This window comes from Toxoplasma gondii, chromosome VI (genome assembly GCF_000006565.2).
Source record: "Toxoplasma gondii ME49 chromosome VI, whole genome shotgun sequence".
Taxonomy (NCBI): Eukaryota; Apicomplexa; class Conoidasida; order Eucoccidiorida; family Sarcocystidae; genus Toxoplasma; species Toxoplasma gondii.
This window is the reverse complement of record NC_031473.1, coordinates 87,474-103,575: the sequence shown is the minus strand read 5'-3', so window position 1 is coordinate 103,575 and position 16,102 is coordinate 87,474. Positions and strand designations below refer to the sequence as shown.

The 16,102-nt window shown below is 52.4% G+C and overlaps 4 protein-coding genes across 4 annotated transcripts; 1 reads left to right on the top strand and 3 right to left on the bottom strand.

Moving 5' to 3' along the window:
* Positions 1 to 986: 986 nt before the first annotated feature.
* Positions 987 to 8,102, bottom strand: TGME49_238170 (hypothetical protein). Its single transcript, XM_002366468.2, has 4 exons — positions 4,784 to 8,102; positions 3,614 to 4,144; positions 2,564 to 3,127; positions 987 to 2,460 (listed from the first exon to the last, which is right to left on the bottom strand). The coding sequence occupies exons 1-4, from the start codon at positions 7,346 to 7,348 to the stop codon at positions 1,474 to 1,476; spliced, it is 4,647 nt and encodes a 1,548-aa protein (XP_002366509.1). The 5' UTR covers positions 7,349 to 8,102; the 3' UTR covers positions 987 to 1,473.
* Positions 8,103 to 8,910: 808 nt separating this feature from the next.
* On the top strand, positions 8,911 to 10,891 carry TGME49_238165 (hypothetical protein; the record flags this gene model as incomplete). Its single annotated transcript, XM_018780521.1, has 3 exons — positions 8,911 to 9,495; positions 10,239 to 10,327; positions 10,757 to 10,891. The coding sequence occupies exons 1-3, from the start codon at positions 9,414 to 9,416 to the stop codon at positions 10,889 to 10,891; spliced, it is 306 nt and encodes a 101-aa protein (XP_018637696.1). The 5' UTR covers positions 8,911 to 9,413.
* On the bottom strand, positions 10,348 to 12,659 carry TGME49_238160 (hypothetical protein). The gene has a single exon (XM_002366467.2). The coding sequence runs from the start codon at positions 12,101 to 12,103 to the stop codon at positions 10,988 to 10,990; it is 1,116 nt and encodes a 371-aa protein (XP_002366508.1). The 5' UTR covers positions 12,104 to 12,659; the 3' UTR covers positions 10,348 to 10,987.
* A 773-nt stretch (positions 12,660 to 13,432) lies between these two features.
* On the bottom strand, positions 13,433 to 16,087 carry TGME49_238150 (hypothetical protein). The gene has a single exon (XM_002366466.2). The coding sequence runs from the start codon at positions 15,109 to 15,111 to the stop codon at positions 14,062 to 14,064; it is 1,050 nt and encodes a 349-aa protein (XP_002366507.1). The 5' UTR covers positions 15,112 to 16,087; the 3' UTR covers positions 13,433 to 14,061.
* Between the last annotated feature and the right edge of the window lie 15 nt (positions 16,088 to 16,102).

Below are 16,102 nucleotides of genomic sequence, written 5' to 3'. Positions count from 1 at the left end.
ACTTTGTGGCGGTGAGACGGAGGTTCTCCCGCGCCTGTCTCCTCCCGGGTGTCACCGACGAGAGGGCTGTCTAGCCCAGAGGCGCAAGGAAGAAGGAACAGAAACAACGAAGAGAAGATGAAAAAGATGATGAAAAGCAAGACGAAGCGGCAGCCTCGAGGTGAAAGCAAGCGTCTCCCCCAGCGCGTCTTGTCTTCAGCAGCTCTCTCCGAGACACATCACACACCAAGGAAAACGAAGAAGCAGGACAGGAAAGAGAAGCTGGAAAAGAGGAGAGAACGAGAACAAGCGGAAAGGACCGGAAGAGATAAGAAGAGAGCAAAAAAGGAAGGAGAAGAGAAAGAAACCGAGAGAAACAGAACAAGAGATGGAGGGGAAGAAAAGAGAGAGGGTCAGAAAGCTCTCGTGTGTCGGCAGACAGAGTCCCCTCTTATCGAGACTCTCTCTTCGACGTCCGTTTCCGCTCTGTTCTGTGAAGTCTCAAAACATGCTAATCCTCTCTGTTTCACTTGTTTTCTCGAATCTCGAGTATCGTCAAGTGAAAGCGCAGTATCGAAGCGAGGCGCCTTCGGGTCCCCGTTCGGACCCAGGAAGAAACAAGTCTTCCGTCTCACTAAAAATCCGAAACTCCCTACCAGAAAAACGAAATTTTCATCTCTAGCATGTGCACGAATGTGTAGTAAAAGTGGAACTCGCTTTACAGGTGTAAAGACAATTAACGCCCAAGGGTCCCTCTCGATTTCGCACTTTGTCTCTATCTTTTCGTCAACACATATCTATGCAAAAGTAGATATTCACTCATACACATATAAGCATGTTCGTGTGTTTACATGCTTATATATAGATATAAATATCTACGTATATTTACATACATTTACATATATAAATATCTACGTACGTTTACATATATATATATATATGTAAGTGTGTATGGGAACTTACATGGATCAATTTGTGTACCATGATTGTCTGATTCTTCAAGGAGTTCCAGGAATCGGAGAGACGGAAGAGAAGCGAGGACGAGTGCATAAAATGACTGGAGAGAAATCGCGAGTTGAGAGATTCGTAGACAGCTGCCAGCTCTGCCTTTTGCGACACCGGCGTTCCCCCAAGGGGTGACAATAACGAAATCGAAAGTCAAGTACAAAAGGAGATGCATTTTAAAATGAAAGAGATTTGCTTAACAAAATACAAATCGACAAGAAATCACAAATCGAGACAGATCCTTCCACATCTACCAACATCCCTTCGTCATCACATAGATATATATATATATAGATAGATACATATGTATGTATAAATTTACTTGTATATATCTGTATATATTTACATACATATATATATGTATATGTGTATATATTTACATGTATGATGTATATGTTTACCTGCATACATATATGTATATATACGTATACGTATGAGAACGTATTTGAGTGTTTGTGAGCATGTTCATCCCGAGGTTCGACTCTTCGCTTAAAGAAGGTCGTGTAAGAGCGAGAAGAGACGCGATTTCGTAGCAATGGCGAAGAAGACTTTGACGCATGCGTGGAGCGCGTAGACGTCGAAGCAACACGATCCGCCTGCGTTGACGAGCGAGAGGAGAGCCTGGCTGCCTCCGGGCGGCATCCCAGGTTCGATGAGCGAGGGACTGACGGCTGCAGTCGTCAATCGATTCACTGCTTTTTGCGTAGCTTCTGAAGCGGCGCAGTCTGCGAGCAAGGAGGCGAGACAACGCAACGTCTGGAGGTACACCCGCTCCTTGTTGAGGAGGACAGTCCGTTCGTCATCCGACAGCATTTCGAAGAAAGGCAGAGTCCGCGACAAGGCCCCAGGCGCTTCGGCCGACGCCTCGCCGCAGGCGTCTCTGTCTTCCGGCGTCTTGGCGGCGGACAGAAAAGTCGTGCCTTTCTTCCCGCGTCGGCCGCCTTTCCTCTCGAAGGACAGCCAGTGCAGGCTCAGGCGGCTCTGCGTCTCGGGCGCCTTCTCCCCAGGTGGAAAAGAAAACTTCTGCTCAGACTTGCTCGACGCGTCGCGTTCCTGCTGCAGACGCGTAGGCCTCGCGTGTGCCTTTACTCCGCAACCCCAGCAAACGTCGACGACGCCACAAAAAGAGGCAGAAGGAGAAGAAGGAGACGAAGAAGAAGCAGATCGAGAGGAGAGTGAGAAGAAGGAGAGGAAGTTGTTTTTGATGAAGGAGGGAGACGAGAAGGAGGTGGAGGAGGAGGAGAAGGAAGGGAGAGGATTTTCGAGGTCGAAGCGCGCGGAGATTTTTTCGAGGTCCAGAGGCTCAGCTAACGGCGAGCATGGATGGAGAAGCGAATACCACTCTGCTGTGGAGAGAGCGCGAGAGGTGACGCCAATCAGCAAGTGGAGAGCCGCTAGAACCCACGGCGAAGGACACAACAAGTCGAGACTCGCCTGAACCTCCTCCAGAGACACCAGGCGACTCAGCAGCATGTCCTGAAAATAAAAAAAAGACAAAAGCGTGGAAAATACGAACTTTTCTCCCCATTTTTCTGCGCTGTGAAGCCGCGATCTCTGATCCACACCCAACTCGTCGTACCTGGCAGAGATGCCACGCGGGAACCTTGCACTTTCTTCGGGTGGTTTTGTGTTCTTCCTGGGAGTCCGCGTCCGTCGCGCTCCGCGATTTCTTCTTCTCTTCGCGCGAACTCGCCCTCCCGCGACGGTCCTTCTCTCTTCCTGCAGACGCGGGGAGAACGAGCTCCGAGGGCAAATATGCAGAAACGTCGAGCGGCGCAGCAAGACTCTCCGCTTGTCTCCGTTCTTCCTCGAGAACCGTCGCAGCGTCTCGACAAGCTGCAGGCTTCCCTGCGCCGCCCGCAGCCGCGCCGCTCGCGCGCTCCGACAGACGAAGCAGCAGGCCGGGGAAGCGCGGTCCGACTTTCTCCCCGAAAGCCGAGCAGATCAGAAGCGCGAGGCGGCACAGATGGAGAAAACCGCACAAACAAGTCGAGGGGCTGCGGCCGGCCGCGTCCTGCGGCGCATGCACCAGCAGAAATGGCGAACAGCGGAGCGCAGGCGCAGCCGAAATTGCGGGAGACATGGAGAGAAACGGCAACGCCGGCCTGCGCCGAGGGTCCACAGGAAGCAAGTCCACGGTCACCTGAAGAGGAAAAGACAGCGTGGGGAGAACTGAAGTGGAGAAAAACGGAGCGAAACGTCGACGGAGACAAGCGCAAAGTAGATGGCAAGAAGGGGGGAGAGAGAGACGACGAAGAAGGAAAGGGGGAGAACGAAGAACAAGAAAGTGATACAGTGTCATCTTTGCCCTTTCTCGCGAATGTCGAGAAATGTTCACATCGTCATTGGTGCGTGTGAGTTTCACTTTTTCTTGAACAAAGAGCGTTTTTCCTCTCTCTCTTTCGCATCGCATATTCCGAGACATGCAAGATCTCTTATTGCCCTTCTCCTTTCTGCCTGTCTCCTCGCCCCGTTCTGCATCCTTCCCTCGCTCTCACCACATCGTCTCCTCACGGGTCTTTGCTTTTCTCTGTTTCGGCGTTTTTTACGCGACCTTCCCTTTTCTCTCCCTGTTCTGTTTCTTTCGCTCCGTTGTCTTGTGTTTTTTTTCTTTTCTGTTCTTGCGCACAGGCCAGTCTGGGAGGTTGTAGGGCAGCGTCAAGAAACCGAGCAGCCAGCCACGTTCGGTGACGCCCTGGGGCAGGAGGCGCTCCCTTGCCAGCCGAGCTTTGCCGTGGACTTCTTCGTCAGCTAGCGCAAGGGCGAGGAAAACTTCTTTTTTGTCGCATTCATTTAATTCTTTTGGCCACCAACTCAAAACCTCCAGGGCCTCGCAAAACGCAGCCTGCGACAGATACGCCCCGCGTGCGGTCGCATGCAGCGACGCAAAAAAGGAAGCCGAGGTAGAAGAAGAGAGCGAGGAAGACGACGGTGAAGAAGACGAAGAAGACGAGGAAGAAGAGGAAGAAGAGGAAGAAGAGGAAGGAGAAGGGAGGACAGGAGTGGGGAGAGAGAAAGAAGAGCGGCGGCGGCCGGTCGTCTCGCGCGAGGTGGCGACGGCGACCTGCTCGAGGTAGCGAAAGGCTGCTTGGAAGACCTCGCGGGGCGAACAGGCCTCCAGAGCCATGCCCCTCGACGCAAAGAACTCGGGGACTTTCTTCTGGAAAAGCAGCCAAACAAGAAATGGAAACTCGAGGATCTCTGCGCGTGTACACAGACTTGAACTTCGACACACAAAATTACGTGTAAAGAAACATACAAAAAGCCACGGAATCACGAATGCCTTTCAACATCCATACTGTGCCATAGATGTTGTTTTCGTGGAGAGAGAGAGAAGTTGAAGTATACGTATATGTTTTTGCACAAACAGATAGATACAGACAGGTAAATACAGATATACACCGAGTCGCATAAAGAGACGTAGATAGGTACACATAAACGGAGACACAGAGACAGATTCAGAGAGATAGATACAGAGAGATTGATTGATGGAGAGAGATAGATGGATTGACTGAGAGACATAGAGATAGATTGGTCGATCGAGATAGATAGAGATACATATATATGTAGAGATACACTGATTTAGATAGATAGAGATAGATAGATAGATAGGTAGATAGGTAGATAGATAGATAGATATAGAGATAGATATAGAGATAGATATAGAGATAGAGATAGAGATAGAGATAGATATGAATGCGTATCCACCTAAACAGGAGGACAAGTGTGTTTAACCGTAAATGAAGAGTTGTGCTGAAAAGTATTTTTGGGGGGTTTTCGCTTTGAGTGGTGGGTGTACCTCGAGATGTTCCTTGACGCGTCGTGTGGTGTTTTGCATGCGCCGTTTTTCTAAAAAGCGAGACACGCTCGCCTCGACGGGGACGCCCTGTCCATAGAAATGTTCAAAAACTTGTCTGGGCACCGACCCCGCGACGATCTGCTCCATCAACTGCGTCTGAATGCGCATGCGACCTCCCCTGCGGTCGCACAGCGTCGAGAGCTGCGTCGGACATGCCTGCGAGAGCGTCTGTCGAGATACATAAACTTCTTCCTCCAGAGACAAAGGCGAAGAAGAAACGCCCGAACCTTTGCTGCTCTCCCGCGCGCCTCTCCACTTCTCTCCCCTCTCTCGACTCACAGAAGAAGAGCGAGAAAGAACAGCATCATGGGAGAGAGAAGAGTGAGAAAGAGAAGAAGAGTGAGAAAGAGAAGAAGAAGGGAGCTTGAGCCATCCAGTGTAGTTTTGGAGAGCGAGAGACGCAGAGGAGGAACGCGAATTCGTCTTTTGCGTAGGGCGGAAGACGCTGGCGACTTGCGCCTCGCGGAGACGGAGGAGATCTGCAGGAGGCGCCGCAGGACATGAGGCGGGGAGAGCGGGGAAGGGAGGCCTCGGTCTCGCAGAGAGGCGGTTCGCTCTCTGACTCGAGGCATGCGAAACTGGGGCAACCACAGGAGAGACATTGCCAGCTTCACGAGAAAGAGAGTTGGAAGGAGCTCCCGAATCTCGCTTCGAAGAGTCCACTCCAGAGACACCACGACGCGCAGACAAAGATGAAGAAAAAGACGGAGAAGAAGAGGGGAGCTGAGTGGAAGAGATCGTCAGGGCCGGCCGTGCGAAGGTTTCTTGAACGACAGAGTTCGGATCAGGCGTCTGAACTGTGTGTTGGGCGCCTCGGGAGGAATTCTCTGTTTTGCCGGTTTCGTCTCGCAGAACGTCTCCAGGCTTTTGAGTCTGAGAAAGGGTGGGGAGCACCGGAGACGCTGAGGGAGTTCCGTTTCCGGGTGCAGGAACGACGGTGGCAGACGACTCGAGGAAGGAGGTTGACAGCGACGAGGACGTACGTTCGCTAGGACTTTGAACCTGATTGGCGTTTCTCTCGTCACGAGAAGCTCGAGAGAGAAGAGGCGCGGAAGCCTGCGTCGGTTCGTCGATCGCGTTCGCCTTCAACGAGGGGATAGAAAGAGAAGCAGAGAGCACCGACGGGGAGGACAGATAGACCGCCTGAGTGTCTTCCCTGCTCGTTCTCCTCTCGCTCTTTTTCGGTGTTACCTCTGCTTCTCTTGCCCCGCTGTCTTCCTCTCCTTCCGTCTGCACTTCCATCTCTTCTTCGCGCCGCTGGGTCTCTCCTGGGAGAGGACGCCCTGAGGCATTCGCGGCCGTTTCCGCTTGCAGAGGAGCGACTGCACGCTCCATTCGTTTGCAGAGTCTCAGAATTTCCCCCCTCAGTCGCCCTTTCCTCTCTTCTTCGCGGCGCGCTCTCTGTTGCGCACTCTCTCGCGAAAGAGACTCTCCGTTGTCCTCTCCAGTTTTGTCGAAAGTCTTCTCGGAAGTTTTGTCGAACGTCTTCCGGGAAGATCCCTGGAAAGTCTTGGCGACAGTCTGCTCCCGCCCTTCCTCAGGCGTCAGGAGCTTGCAGGCCGGCTGATTCGCGGACGCGCGGGGATAACTTTGCGTCGCCGCCTCCTTGCTTCCGTCCACACTTTCTCGCGCCTGTCGCCGCAGGTCACGCAAGTCTGCCAAGGAACTCGAGAGAATCTCCAAGATGTCGGCCTTCGTCTTGTCTGAAGTTGCTTGTCCCCACGACTGCAGCATCGGGCTTCCAGGAGGTGCTCCACACGCCACCGAGGCTCCGTAAGAAACGGAAGAAGAAGAAAGAGAAAGAGAAGAAGCAGAAGAGGAAGAGAGGGAAGAGTAAAAGGAAGCAGGAAAAGCTGGTGGAGGAGACGAAGAGGGAAGATGAGGAAGAGGCTTGGCGTCCATCACAGGGTGAGAAAGGCCCCTCGAGAGACTTGCAGAAGAAGAGACGAGAGAAGAGGAAGAGCGGGAGGAGAGAGAAGAAGCGATTCGAGAGGCTTCGAGAACAAGTGGATAGTCGGTCTTCATTGAGGTCTCTGAGACTCGAGCAGTCTCCTTCGCGTCGTGTTCTTCTCCGTCTCCCCTGTCTCTGTTTCTTGTCTCTTTCGAAAACGATAAAGTTCCGCCTCCTTGTTGGGTTCCCTTGTGATCCTCTCTGACTTTTTGACTCGCGAAACATCCAGACTCCGTGAGAGAAACCTCGACGCGGGCAGTGCCTCCCCGCGCAGGAGTTTCTGCAGAAGTTGGCGAACAGTGAGAGGACGGAAGGGCAGAAGACGACGACGAAGAAGGGAGGTGGGGAAGAAGCTTGGCGCTAGCCACAGGTTGAGAAAGGCTCCTCGAGAGTCGTGAAGAAGAAGATGATGCTGGCAAAAGAAGCGTTCCTTGGCAAGGTCGAGTAGAGTCGGAGCCTGAAAGGGCGACTCCGGCGGAACCGCCTTCTGCTGGCTGTTGGGACTTTGAAGGAGCTGCCAAAGAAGCAGCCGAGGAAGAAAACGTCCTCAACATGTTGCAGGGAGGCGGGAGAAGGAAAGGAGAACGAAAAGGGAGTTAAAAGGGGAACGACGGCTGTGAGGACACAATGGGTCGCAGACGGGCAGAAGGATTCTGTCGGAACAAACCCAGTGTAGAGAGACTTCTCAGAGTGAACAGCTTCACCTGGTTCGTTCCGTCTGTCTGTCGCTTTCGTCTTGCATCTACTCCATTCTGACGATTCCACGGAAGTTCTCAGAGGAGTGCTTGTCTGGACTTTTCGCGTTCCACGTCGGGCGCCTTCTCGCACTCGATTTGCTCCGTCCTTTCAGTCGCTTGCTCGCCACGGGTCGCTCAGAGGTGAAACGCGAAGCTTCAGACAGGAAGACAAAAGCAGTTGAATGCGAAGGGCGCTTGCGCCGAGCAAGCAGCGAGGCCGGGGCGGACGCGCGCAAGCCCCGTGCCTAAAGTGGCGGAGAACATGGCAAGACAGTCGATTTTCACGAAAAGAACACGATCCGAAAAATGTGTGAGACAAGGAAAAAAAGAAGTACGAAGGAGTCTATTCCTAAAGCAAAGCGCGTTGGAAGCAGCCGGGAAACAGACCGTCACGTCGTTGACCTGCCTTGTCCGAGTTAGGTCTCGCACACTGCGAGAAAAGGTTTCTTTCCGCCAAGACAATTCGCTGGACAGGACCAAAAGAGCGCTTTTTGAGAGTCAATCGGAAGCGCCGCTTCGTCACAAAACACATTTTCTCTCCTTGTTGACAAAAAGTTCCACCGTCTGCGCGAGCGGCGGAGAGTCAAGTCACGCGAGCAGCCGCGCAGCGGCGAACGAGGGATTTCGTCGCGGATCGAAGAAGCTCCAAGGAAAGTCCATCGGCTTTCAGAACAGGTGAATTCGAGAGTTTTTTCGCGGAAATTTCAAAGCCCCGAGAGGCAACTACACCTCTGTGGGACTAAGGCATATTGCCCGCGCAGAAGACAAGAGTCCGGTCGCTCTCGCGCGTTGCTGGCTCGGCGCCAGACGCGCGTGAAGAGGGGGGCACCTGAAGCTACGAAATTCATACCTGAGGTTCGGCGAAGGGAGGAGGAAGCGCGAAAAAAAGGAGTTCCTTGACAGCAGGGAAGGAGAGACTCCCAGAACGTTTTAACGGGAGACGGGCGAGAAGACACTGCTGGCCTCCCTTTTCGCGTTTTCCATTAAAACAAGAAGCCAGACTAACCACAATGCGAGCAGGTGAAAGGTGGATCTCTCAGGGTCACCCGAGACGGGACCTATTTCATACAGGTATTTCAAAGGCGCGTGTATCGCCGGGCTCTAAGGGAAACCTGCTCGGTTACTCCAGTTGAGTCAGACTCCACTTTCGAGATACACACACGGTCAAGTCCTTCAGGACTGCTCTAAGCATTGTCGAGGAAACTTCAGAATTCGCATTTTTCGTCTACAGCCCCGGCGGTGGATATGTTCACGCAGTTGGGAACGACTTCTAGCTCGGTGGAACTATTCCGCCCAGACAACGCAGTGCCCGCCAACTGGTTCGCCGTCCTTTCGGGAATCGACTGCGGGCAGCCTCTGGAAATTAGAAGTTTCCATGAAAATCGCGTGCAAGACAGCACGCCGAAGTCGCCTGCCTCGAAAGAACAAATCGTAGCTTCTTGAAATGCATGGACAGAGCACAGCTCGAAACTTCGGAAAAGCGAAAAAGTGACGGACGCAACACGAGGGCAGAAGCAGTTGTCCTGGTCACGAGGAGCAGGGTTCTGGTAGCTCGTTTTGAACGCAGAGACGAAGTGAATCTGAAAGAAAAGGTTGGAGAGATTTCTTGCCACGATAAAACTAAGTCCAGGAGTTGACATCATATATGAGTCGAAGTCAGCCGTAAGTCAGCTGTCCCACTGTAAGGGCTCGCGTCTACGAGAATAGAGTCGTAGATTGCCTCTTCGCTGTCCTCCTCTCTGTTGTTTTCCTGTCATTCTGTTCCAGTTGAGTGCCGTCTATTCTGTGTCTATGCGGGTTCACAGCCACAACGGTCTACCTCTCAGAACGTCCACCCACAACTGAAACTCAGTTCGTCGCCTATCATCTCCCGGCCTCGTGAATGCCTGCAGTTACACACACGACAATCGTACTCCGCATGTTCCGCAGCAGCCCATGGCTTCGTTTGCGCATTGAAAGCAGCGGTGAGAACATGTGATTGCTGCCTCTTGTTGTTCACTGGGCTTGAGTAAAACATCGCGGCCTCGCTTTGTTTCTGTGTTTCCGGGCACTCGGAGACAGTGCTTTGTCCGTATGGCAATCTTCCGCGCCCTGTCTTGTTATGGTCCATAGCCTGCATGCCTTGAATCTAAAAGTGTTTCAAAGTCCCTACCAAGGTGTTGCAACTCTACAGCAGAGTCATGCAAGTTGTCTTTGCCACTCCTCAGGAGTTCTGGTTATCGGTCACGGCTAAAAAGGGCACATTTCTGATGGTTTCTAGTGCCACTTGAATATGCAGCCGTTCCAGCTCGAGAATGGAGGCTGCTTTCCGGAAGCTGGCTGGTAGGAAATGCCACCTCGGATTCAGTCTAGAGATGGTGCTCTAAGGGGACCACAACATTAATGGAAATGAACAAGCGTTCACTGCTTGTATGTATGTCATTTGTTAACCTAAGCAAACGTCAATTCTTTAGAATAGGACTGATCATAAAGTCACCACGGTGTAGTGCCTAGATCCAACTACGTCAAACCGACTGCTGACAGTGATCACAGGAAGACTGCTTTCGGGTATGGAGCTCTCATGAATCAAATAATGTCAGTGGAGTTCCGGTTCCCTACAGATGTCTTGTTGAGCAGCATAGGAAGTGCTACATGTTTGAATCGGTAATGCATTGATAAACTTATCGTAGAAGCACGGGGTCAGATTTTTCAGCTGATGTGGCTACAGGTGGCGAGCCGAGAGACACGCTTCGCCCCAGAGCGTCTCCTGACTTCCGTGAACGTCTATTGCGTTGTGGGCAGATACTCAGTAAGAAGGTAAATACAAGAAAAAAACAAATGCAAATTATCGTTAGTTTGGGTCACTTCAGCTGTCAGAAACAGGGCGCTGTGTCTGTCAAAACTTATGGGGAGGGATTTGACAACGGAGGCTTGTGGTTTGCTGTTTTCATCTGGCTTCGGTCTAAAATCTCAAACGCTACCTGTGTTCAGTCTGGGTTGTATCTCTATCCCCTGTTCTCCGTATGAGTGTAGCATGAGCTGTATCTATGTTCCAGGCTGATATCCGACACCAAGCATTTTTCACCCTTGAATATCTCTGAGGATACCTCATTGCTAAACCCGCCTGTTACGAAGTGTTTGACAAAGTGGGGCAAACCTGCGGTCGAGGCATCTGACGTGAGTGTCTCAAAAAATTCATCACAGCGACAAGGATTACTCGGATTGTCATCCTTAAATTGTCTGCAGGTCGCAGGAAAACGGTGGTCTACAAAGAATTGGCTTCCATGCGCAAGCATAAACACCCAAAATAGACGAAGATGCAAAAACGCCAGGCGCTGTAGCCCCCAGCCGAAGCAACCCACGCGGTGTTTGGAGGCGTGACCAGTCGCAAGTCCTTTTGAGAAAATCCCTAACTCGCACAAATAAGCAGCTAAAAAGCTCGACTCGGGTGCGTTTAACGGACAAGATAGATCTCGGTTACGGATCCTGAACCTGCTCTTCGCGGACGTGCGCTTCCCGGGCCTCAATCGCTTCTTCGGCACTTTCCCTAGACATGAGCTTTTCCGCCCTCGAGGGTCCACAGACACTGCGGAACGCGGCCAAAGCCCCTGCGACCACGAAGATAAAGACGGCGCCACTGATGGAAGCCGCGATGAGGAAGTACACACCGTCGGAAGTTCTGTACCCTCGGAGAAGAGTTCCGTAGTCATCGTCCGACAAACTCTGAATCCATGCGGCCATCTGAGACTGCAGGACCCTCGACGCTGTGGCGTAAAGTTTCTTCTGCTTGAGAAACTCGTTTGCGCACACGAACGTGGATACGACTGCATAGATGGCGATGAGCACAAATACGACTGCTAGGACAATCGACATGATCCGGGGTAAGAATGCCTTTTGCAGCGACACGAATGCCAAGGCAACAACCGCAGCAGCGACCCAGAGAATTCCGAGAGCTCTGTCGGACGCGAGCGCCTCGCTCTGAAGAAGAAATACGGCAGCGACCACCAAACAGAGCGTTATGCAAAACACGAAAACCATCGCCTCCATGGCGCGCGTGTTAGGGGCCATCGCCTGAGCTCGCGCCAACGGAACGAGAGACGCGACACTTAAAACACCGAAGGCGACAATCATTCCTTGGTAGGTCGCCCCGAATTCAGCAGAGTAGTCAAGAACCGGAACCGGAGCAACGGCTCCCGCGGTGCGCACGTAGTCAATAGCTTCTGCTTGCTTGGTGGCCACACCTGTCAAAATGATGCCGCAGATAACAGAGCATGCGAGTGCCACAACTTCGACGAGAAAGCCCACGAACGCAGAGAGGACTAGAAACCAGTCTGAGACAAAGTACCCCAGGAGTACGACTGCGGCCACGAGAAGCGACACGACTACCTGTGACACTCCAAGACCAACAAACGCAGAAACCTCAAGAAGCCGGACCTCCGGTTTCGCTGGGTTGCCAGCCAAGTCCTTTACCTCCTTCAGAGCAGATGCCAGCATGAGAAGAAGCAGAGCCGAGACAAGCTGCATGGTGCACCCGACAGCCCAAAGGCCAATAGCCGGATTCTCGTACCCACCCTTTGGTTTGCAACGCTCCATCTTTGGGTAGCTGAATGAAAAGCAGCACCTGTCTTTCTGGTGGAAATAATGAAGGCCTTCGGAAGCCTTTTCCCTACCGTTCAGCGGTCTGACTGGAATGCAGGCGAACTGGCTGGAAAAACGGCCAGCCACACCCCGACAAAAAACGCGTACAGCGAGTGACAACGAGACCGCTGTAGGAAACGCGCCAGCGGCAACGAAACAACAGAGACGAAGATTTCTGCGTTTTCGGAAAGAAGTACAGAGTGGAGACAAAAGTGCCCCGATCTGAGCACAGTCGCGCAGAAACTACGAGTCGAAAAGGTTGGTTGCATCAAAATGCAGACGTGTGCTTGCGCGAGCAGCCACAAGCATTAAACACGCTGGGCCGGATGAGACGATATCATCCGTATCTTTTCAAGTTTGTTCTCAACGACATGTTTGCTCTTTTCGGCTGTTTCTCTGCGTCGACTAGAGTTTATCGAGCAGCAGGATGTTCTGTGCTCAAAGAGTTGTCAGGGAAAACGACATTCAACCGGAATCTCTTGTTGGCGTAATGAAATCCAACACATCTAACACATCTGAGATGGATGCTTCGTTGTGGCTTGCCAACGAATGGCTAGTTCCCGCCCGTTGAACAGTATGTTTCCAAGATTATCTGGCATCTTCCGGCACACGTCAGCCTCATCACCAAACACAGCATCAGCCGGGGTTCGCAGCAAAGGAGTCGCAATAACGAACGTGACCTGGACACTTGCTTCCCTTCCACGAGAAGGTGGCTCTGAGCAGCCGAATCATCAAGAATGTGACCACCAACTTAGCGCAAAGAAAAAGAGGTTCCTGCCCATCACTGTGACGTTTTTTGTTGTTAACTACGATCGCACACGACGGTACAACTGCAGCACAGCGAGAAACCCCGAAGTCTATCATTTGATTCGTGAGCTCGAAGGTCCCCACCGATGTCTTCCCGTGCCTCTTTTGCGTTCCGCTGTCAAGCCTTGCTGAACGTCCTTGATTCTGGGTGTTGAAAGCAGAGGCTTCAGCGTCAGCTGCCAGTGCAGTCCCTGAACTCGTTACATTTCTGGAGGATTGTGTTTTTGCGTGCTCCCCTATCAAACTGGAGCCCGTGCTGTGTTCACAACGTGAGTTCTGCTCCTTACTTTCCGCCTGAACATGGGTGAATTTCAATTTACATGTTCCGCTGTTGTCTTGTGGTGCGTTACACGAAGGTAAGGGGGAACACGGACACTAAGTCGGCGACTCGAGTGGCAGGCTAGATAGCGTGAAAGCATTGGTGAGTTCCACTAAAGGACTGACAGTCTCATCTGTTGTCGAATCATCACGTGTTGAAATACATTGTTTCCGCGGGAGCTCAACATCGGAATTGCTTGGCAACACAATTTCAGTGTCCAAAGATGAATGTTCTCATACAGGGGTGGAGTCTCTGAAAGGCTGTTGTCAATGGAAGATCTGTAATAACGACGTCAGGGGTGTGGTGGTGAAACCCAATTAGAGCGTGATAGTGATTAAGAACTTTCTTGTGGCCCCAGCCGTGATATACTGTTGCGCATCTCCCAGATCCGTCCCTTTTCTGAAAATATTAACCCCTAGAGGCTCTTTCTATCACCGCCAGGCTACAAGGGCGTGTGCTAACCGGTGGGCGCACTACGAGCACAATTCGGCTTGTTTCTTTGTGGCTATTTGGTACCGAGATTATCAAATGCCAAAGGTCGAACTGTTCGCAAGAGCGTCGTCTCAGCGACGCAACTACACAAGCGACCGTTTTAGAGAGTCACGTGGTCCCGTTGCAGGAGGCTGACTCTCGTCGCCGCAACGGCATCTCCATTGAGGTTCTCACTCTGACTGGGGTGTTGATTGCATTGTTTTTGAACAGAAACATATCCGTGACAAAAATAATTACAAAAAGACTTGAAACTTTGCGATGCACGGGGGCGGTCGCATCTTGTTCACAAACACTTCTATGCTTCTTCGGCCTGCTCGACAGACTCTTCGTCTTTGACTGCGGCGTTTCTGTTAGGTCCGCAGATGCTCCGGAAGGCGACGAGCGCTGAGTAGATGAAGTACACGATTGCGGAGAAGTTCACACTGATAACGATCATCAGGTAGACACCGTCACCCGCAAGCGTGTAGGTCTTGAAGCTGTTAAAATCGCTTTCCTCGAGAGTCGAGACACCTCGGTGGTTCGGGCTGAACTTCTCCAGCATGGTCAGCACCTTCTTTCCTTCCGTATATCTGATTCCGACGACAATGCCTACGATGAGCGCGAAGACAGCTCCCAGCGCGAAGATCACGGCAAGCACGATGGCCAGGGCCCGGCTGCAGCAGTTTTTCTGGATCACGACAGAAATTCCAATAACTGCGCCAACAATCAACCACGCACTGGACAGCCCCTGCAGCACGCCAGACGCCCGGCAGAACAGGAAGTACCCGGCGCTAGCCAGGGAAACAATGATCACGCCGGGGTACAGCGTAGCTTCGTACGCAGGCGAGGAAGCCCTGAGAGATTTAGACTGCATGACAAAAATGGGCATCAAGATGCAGAGCACACAGACGAAGAGAATCATGCCCTCGTTGTCGTCAACGAACATCTGAGAAAAGTCCGCGGGTGTAAACGGCTTCCCCGCGCGGACGTCGTCGAGAGCGGTGCTCTTGTACGAATCCAAATTAGTCAACATCTGACCGAGAATGCCGGCAGTCACCACACACAGAATCTGGAACGCGATGCCGCAAATCAAGAGTGGCAGCTGAAAAAAACCCACCAACAAAAAGCCCACCAGACACAAAGCAGCGCAAATTGCGCAGACAACGAGGTGCGCAGTGCCGAGACCGACAAAAGTCGAACTGGCCACTCGCGGTATGGCCGCATCGTCCACCGGATCCTTCGGCAAGTGTGGATTTCCTGCCAAGAGAAAAAGAACAAGAGCCACGACAGCTTGCCCAGTCAAGCTCGTCGCCCAGCAGCTCAGTGCCGGGTTGTCGAACTCGCCGCCGAACTTGCACTTCCCCATTTTTTAGAAGACGCGGTTGCAAAGCGCAGAAACGTTTTCCTGAATCCGTGGATCGCGAGAAGCCGTTCTGCGCCGCGCTTTTTCTCTACAGGTACAATGGAAAAGTCTGGCGGGACAGAGCACTCCGAAGCCCCGTGAACTATGTGTTGCCGCCAAGACGAGCAGCAAACGCGCTGCGGTACAAAGGTTGGCGATTAACAACGAGCGAAACTCTGCGCCACACACGCGGTTGCGTTCCAGTGAAACTGTCAGTGTGGAGACATCGGCATACACCTGTCAACTTCGGAATAGACAGGCGAGAAAGCCCCGGGAATTCCGTCGAGAATCCGCGAGGTCACCGAAGAACAGCCAGCGAGAGAACGCGCTGCGGGAGGAATCCGGGTCGCGCGTCCACACCCATCCAGGAGGGACGGAGTCGCCGTAGGTGCTGGCGCGCGGGCGCGTTGTCTACGGCGGAGATTTGTTGAGAAGAATCTGTCTTCCTCCCCCCATAGCAGGTGTCTTCGCCTTTCTCTTGCCGGCAACCGAAGTGTCCGACGAAACCGTTTGTGGAAACTGGACGCTCTACCACACAATAGAGGTTAACTCCGCGAACGCGCACGGAAAGTCTTGGCAAAAAACGGTGGACGACACTCTGAGGGGGACGTACACTGGAGCGACGTCGCTAGCGCGCGTGCGGCGACGACAGCAGGGTTCCCTTCTATTTTTTGTTTAATACAGCCAACAGAGCGATTCTTCCTTGGCACGACGCTTACTCTGTGTCTCACGCACGAAACATATGTTTTTGCTCTCAGAAACACCGAGCCAGGCATCTTTCGAGGGGAAACCTGGTGTACTCATGCCCCGAAGCAACACAGCCGGTCAACAGCGCAGGTTGTAGGGAGGCACACTACGGAGGCGAACTCAGTTCAAAGGCAGCACAGCGCTCCTCAACTGTCTTGCGAGAGAGAACACCGCAGTGTGACGCGCATGCGGCGGACTTTAAGAAGTG

Excerpts from the sequence above, each read along its gene's own strand:
- TGME49_238170 (XM_002366468.2), bottom strand. The coding sequence starts at position 7,348 with ATGTTGAGGACGTTTTCTTCCTCGGCTGCTTCTTTGGCAGCTCCTTCA. Across the intron at positions 3,128-3,613 it reads ACAACCTCCCAGACTGGCCT|GTGACCGTGGACTTGCTTCC; the intron begins GTGCGCAAGAAC and ends TTTCCTCTTCAG. Across the intron at positions 2,461-2,563 it reads CCGCGTGGCATCTCTGCCAG|GACATGCTGCTGAGTCGCCT; the intron begins GTACGACGAGTT and ends TTTTATTTTCAG.
- TGME49_238160 (XM_002366467.2), bottom strand. The coding sequence starts at position 12,103 with ATGGAGCGTTGCAAACCAAAGGGTGGGTACGAGAATCCGGCTATTGGC.
- TGME49_238150 (XM_002366466.2), bottom strand. The coding sequence starts at position 15,111 with ATGGGGAAGTGCAAGTTCGGCGGCGAGTTCGACAACCCGGCACTGAGC.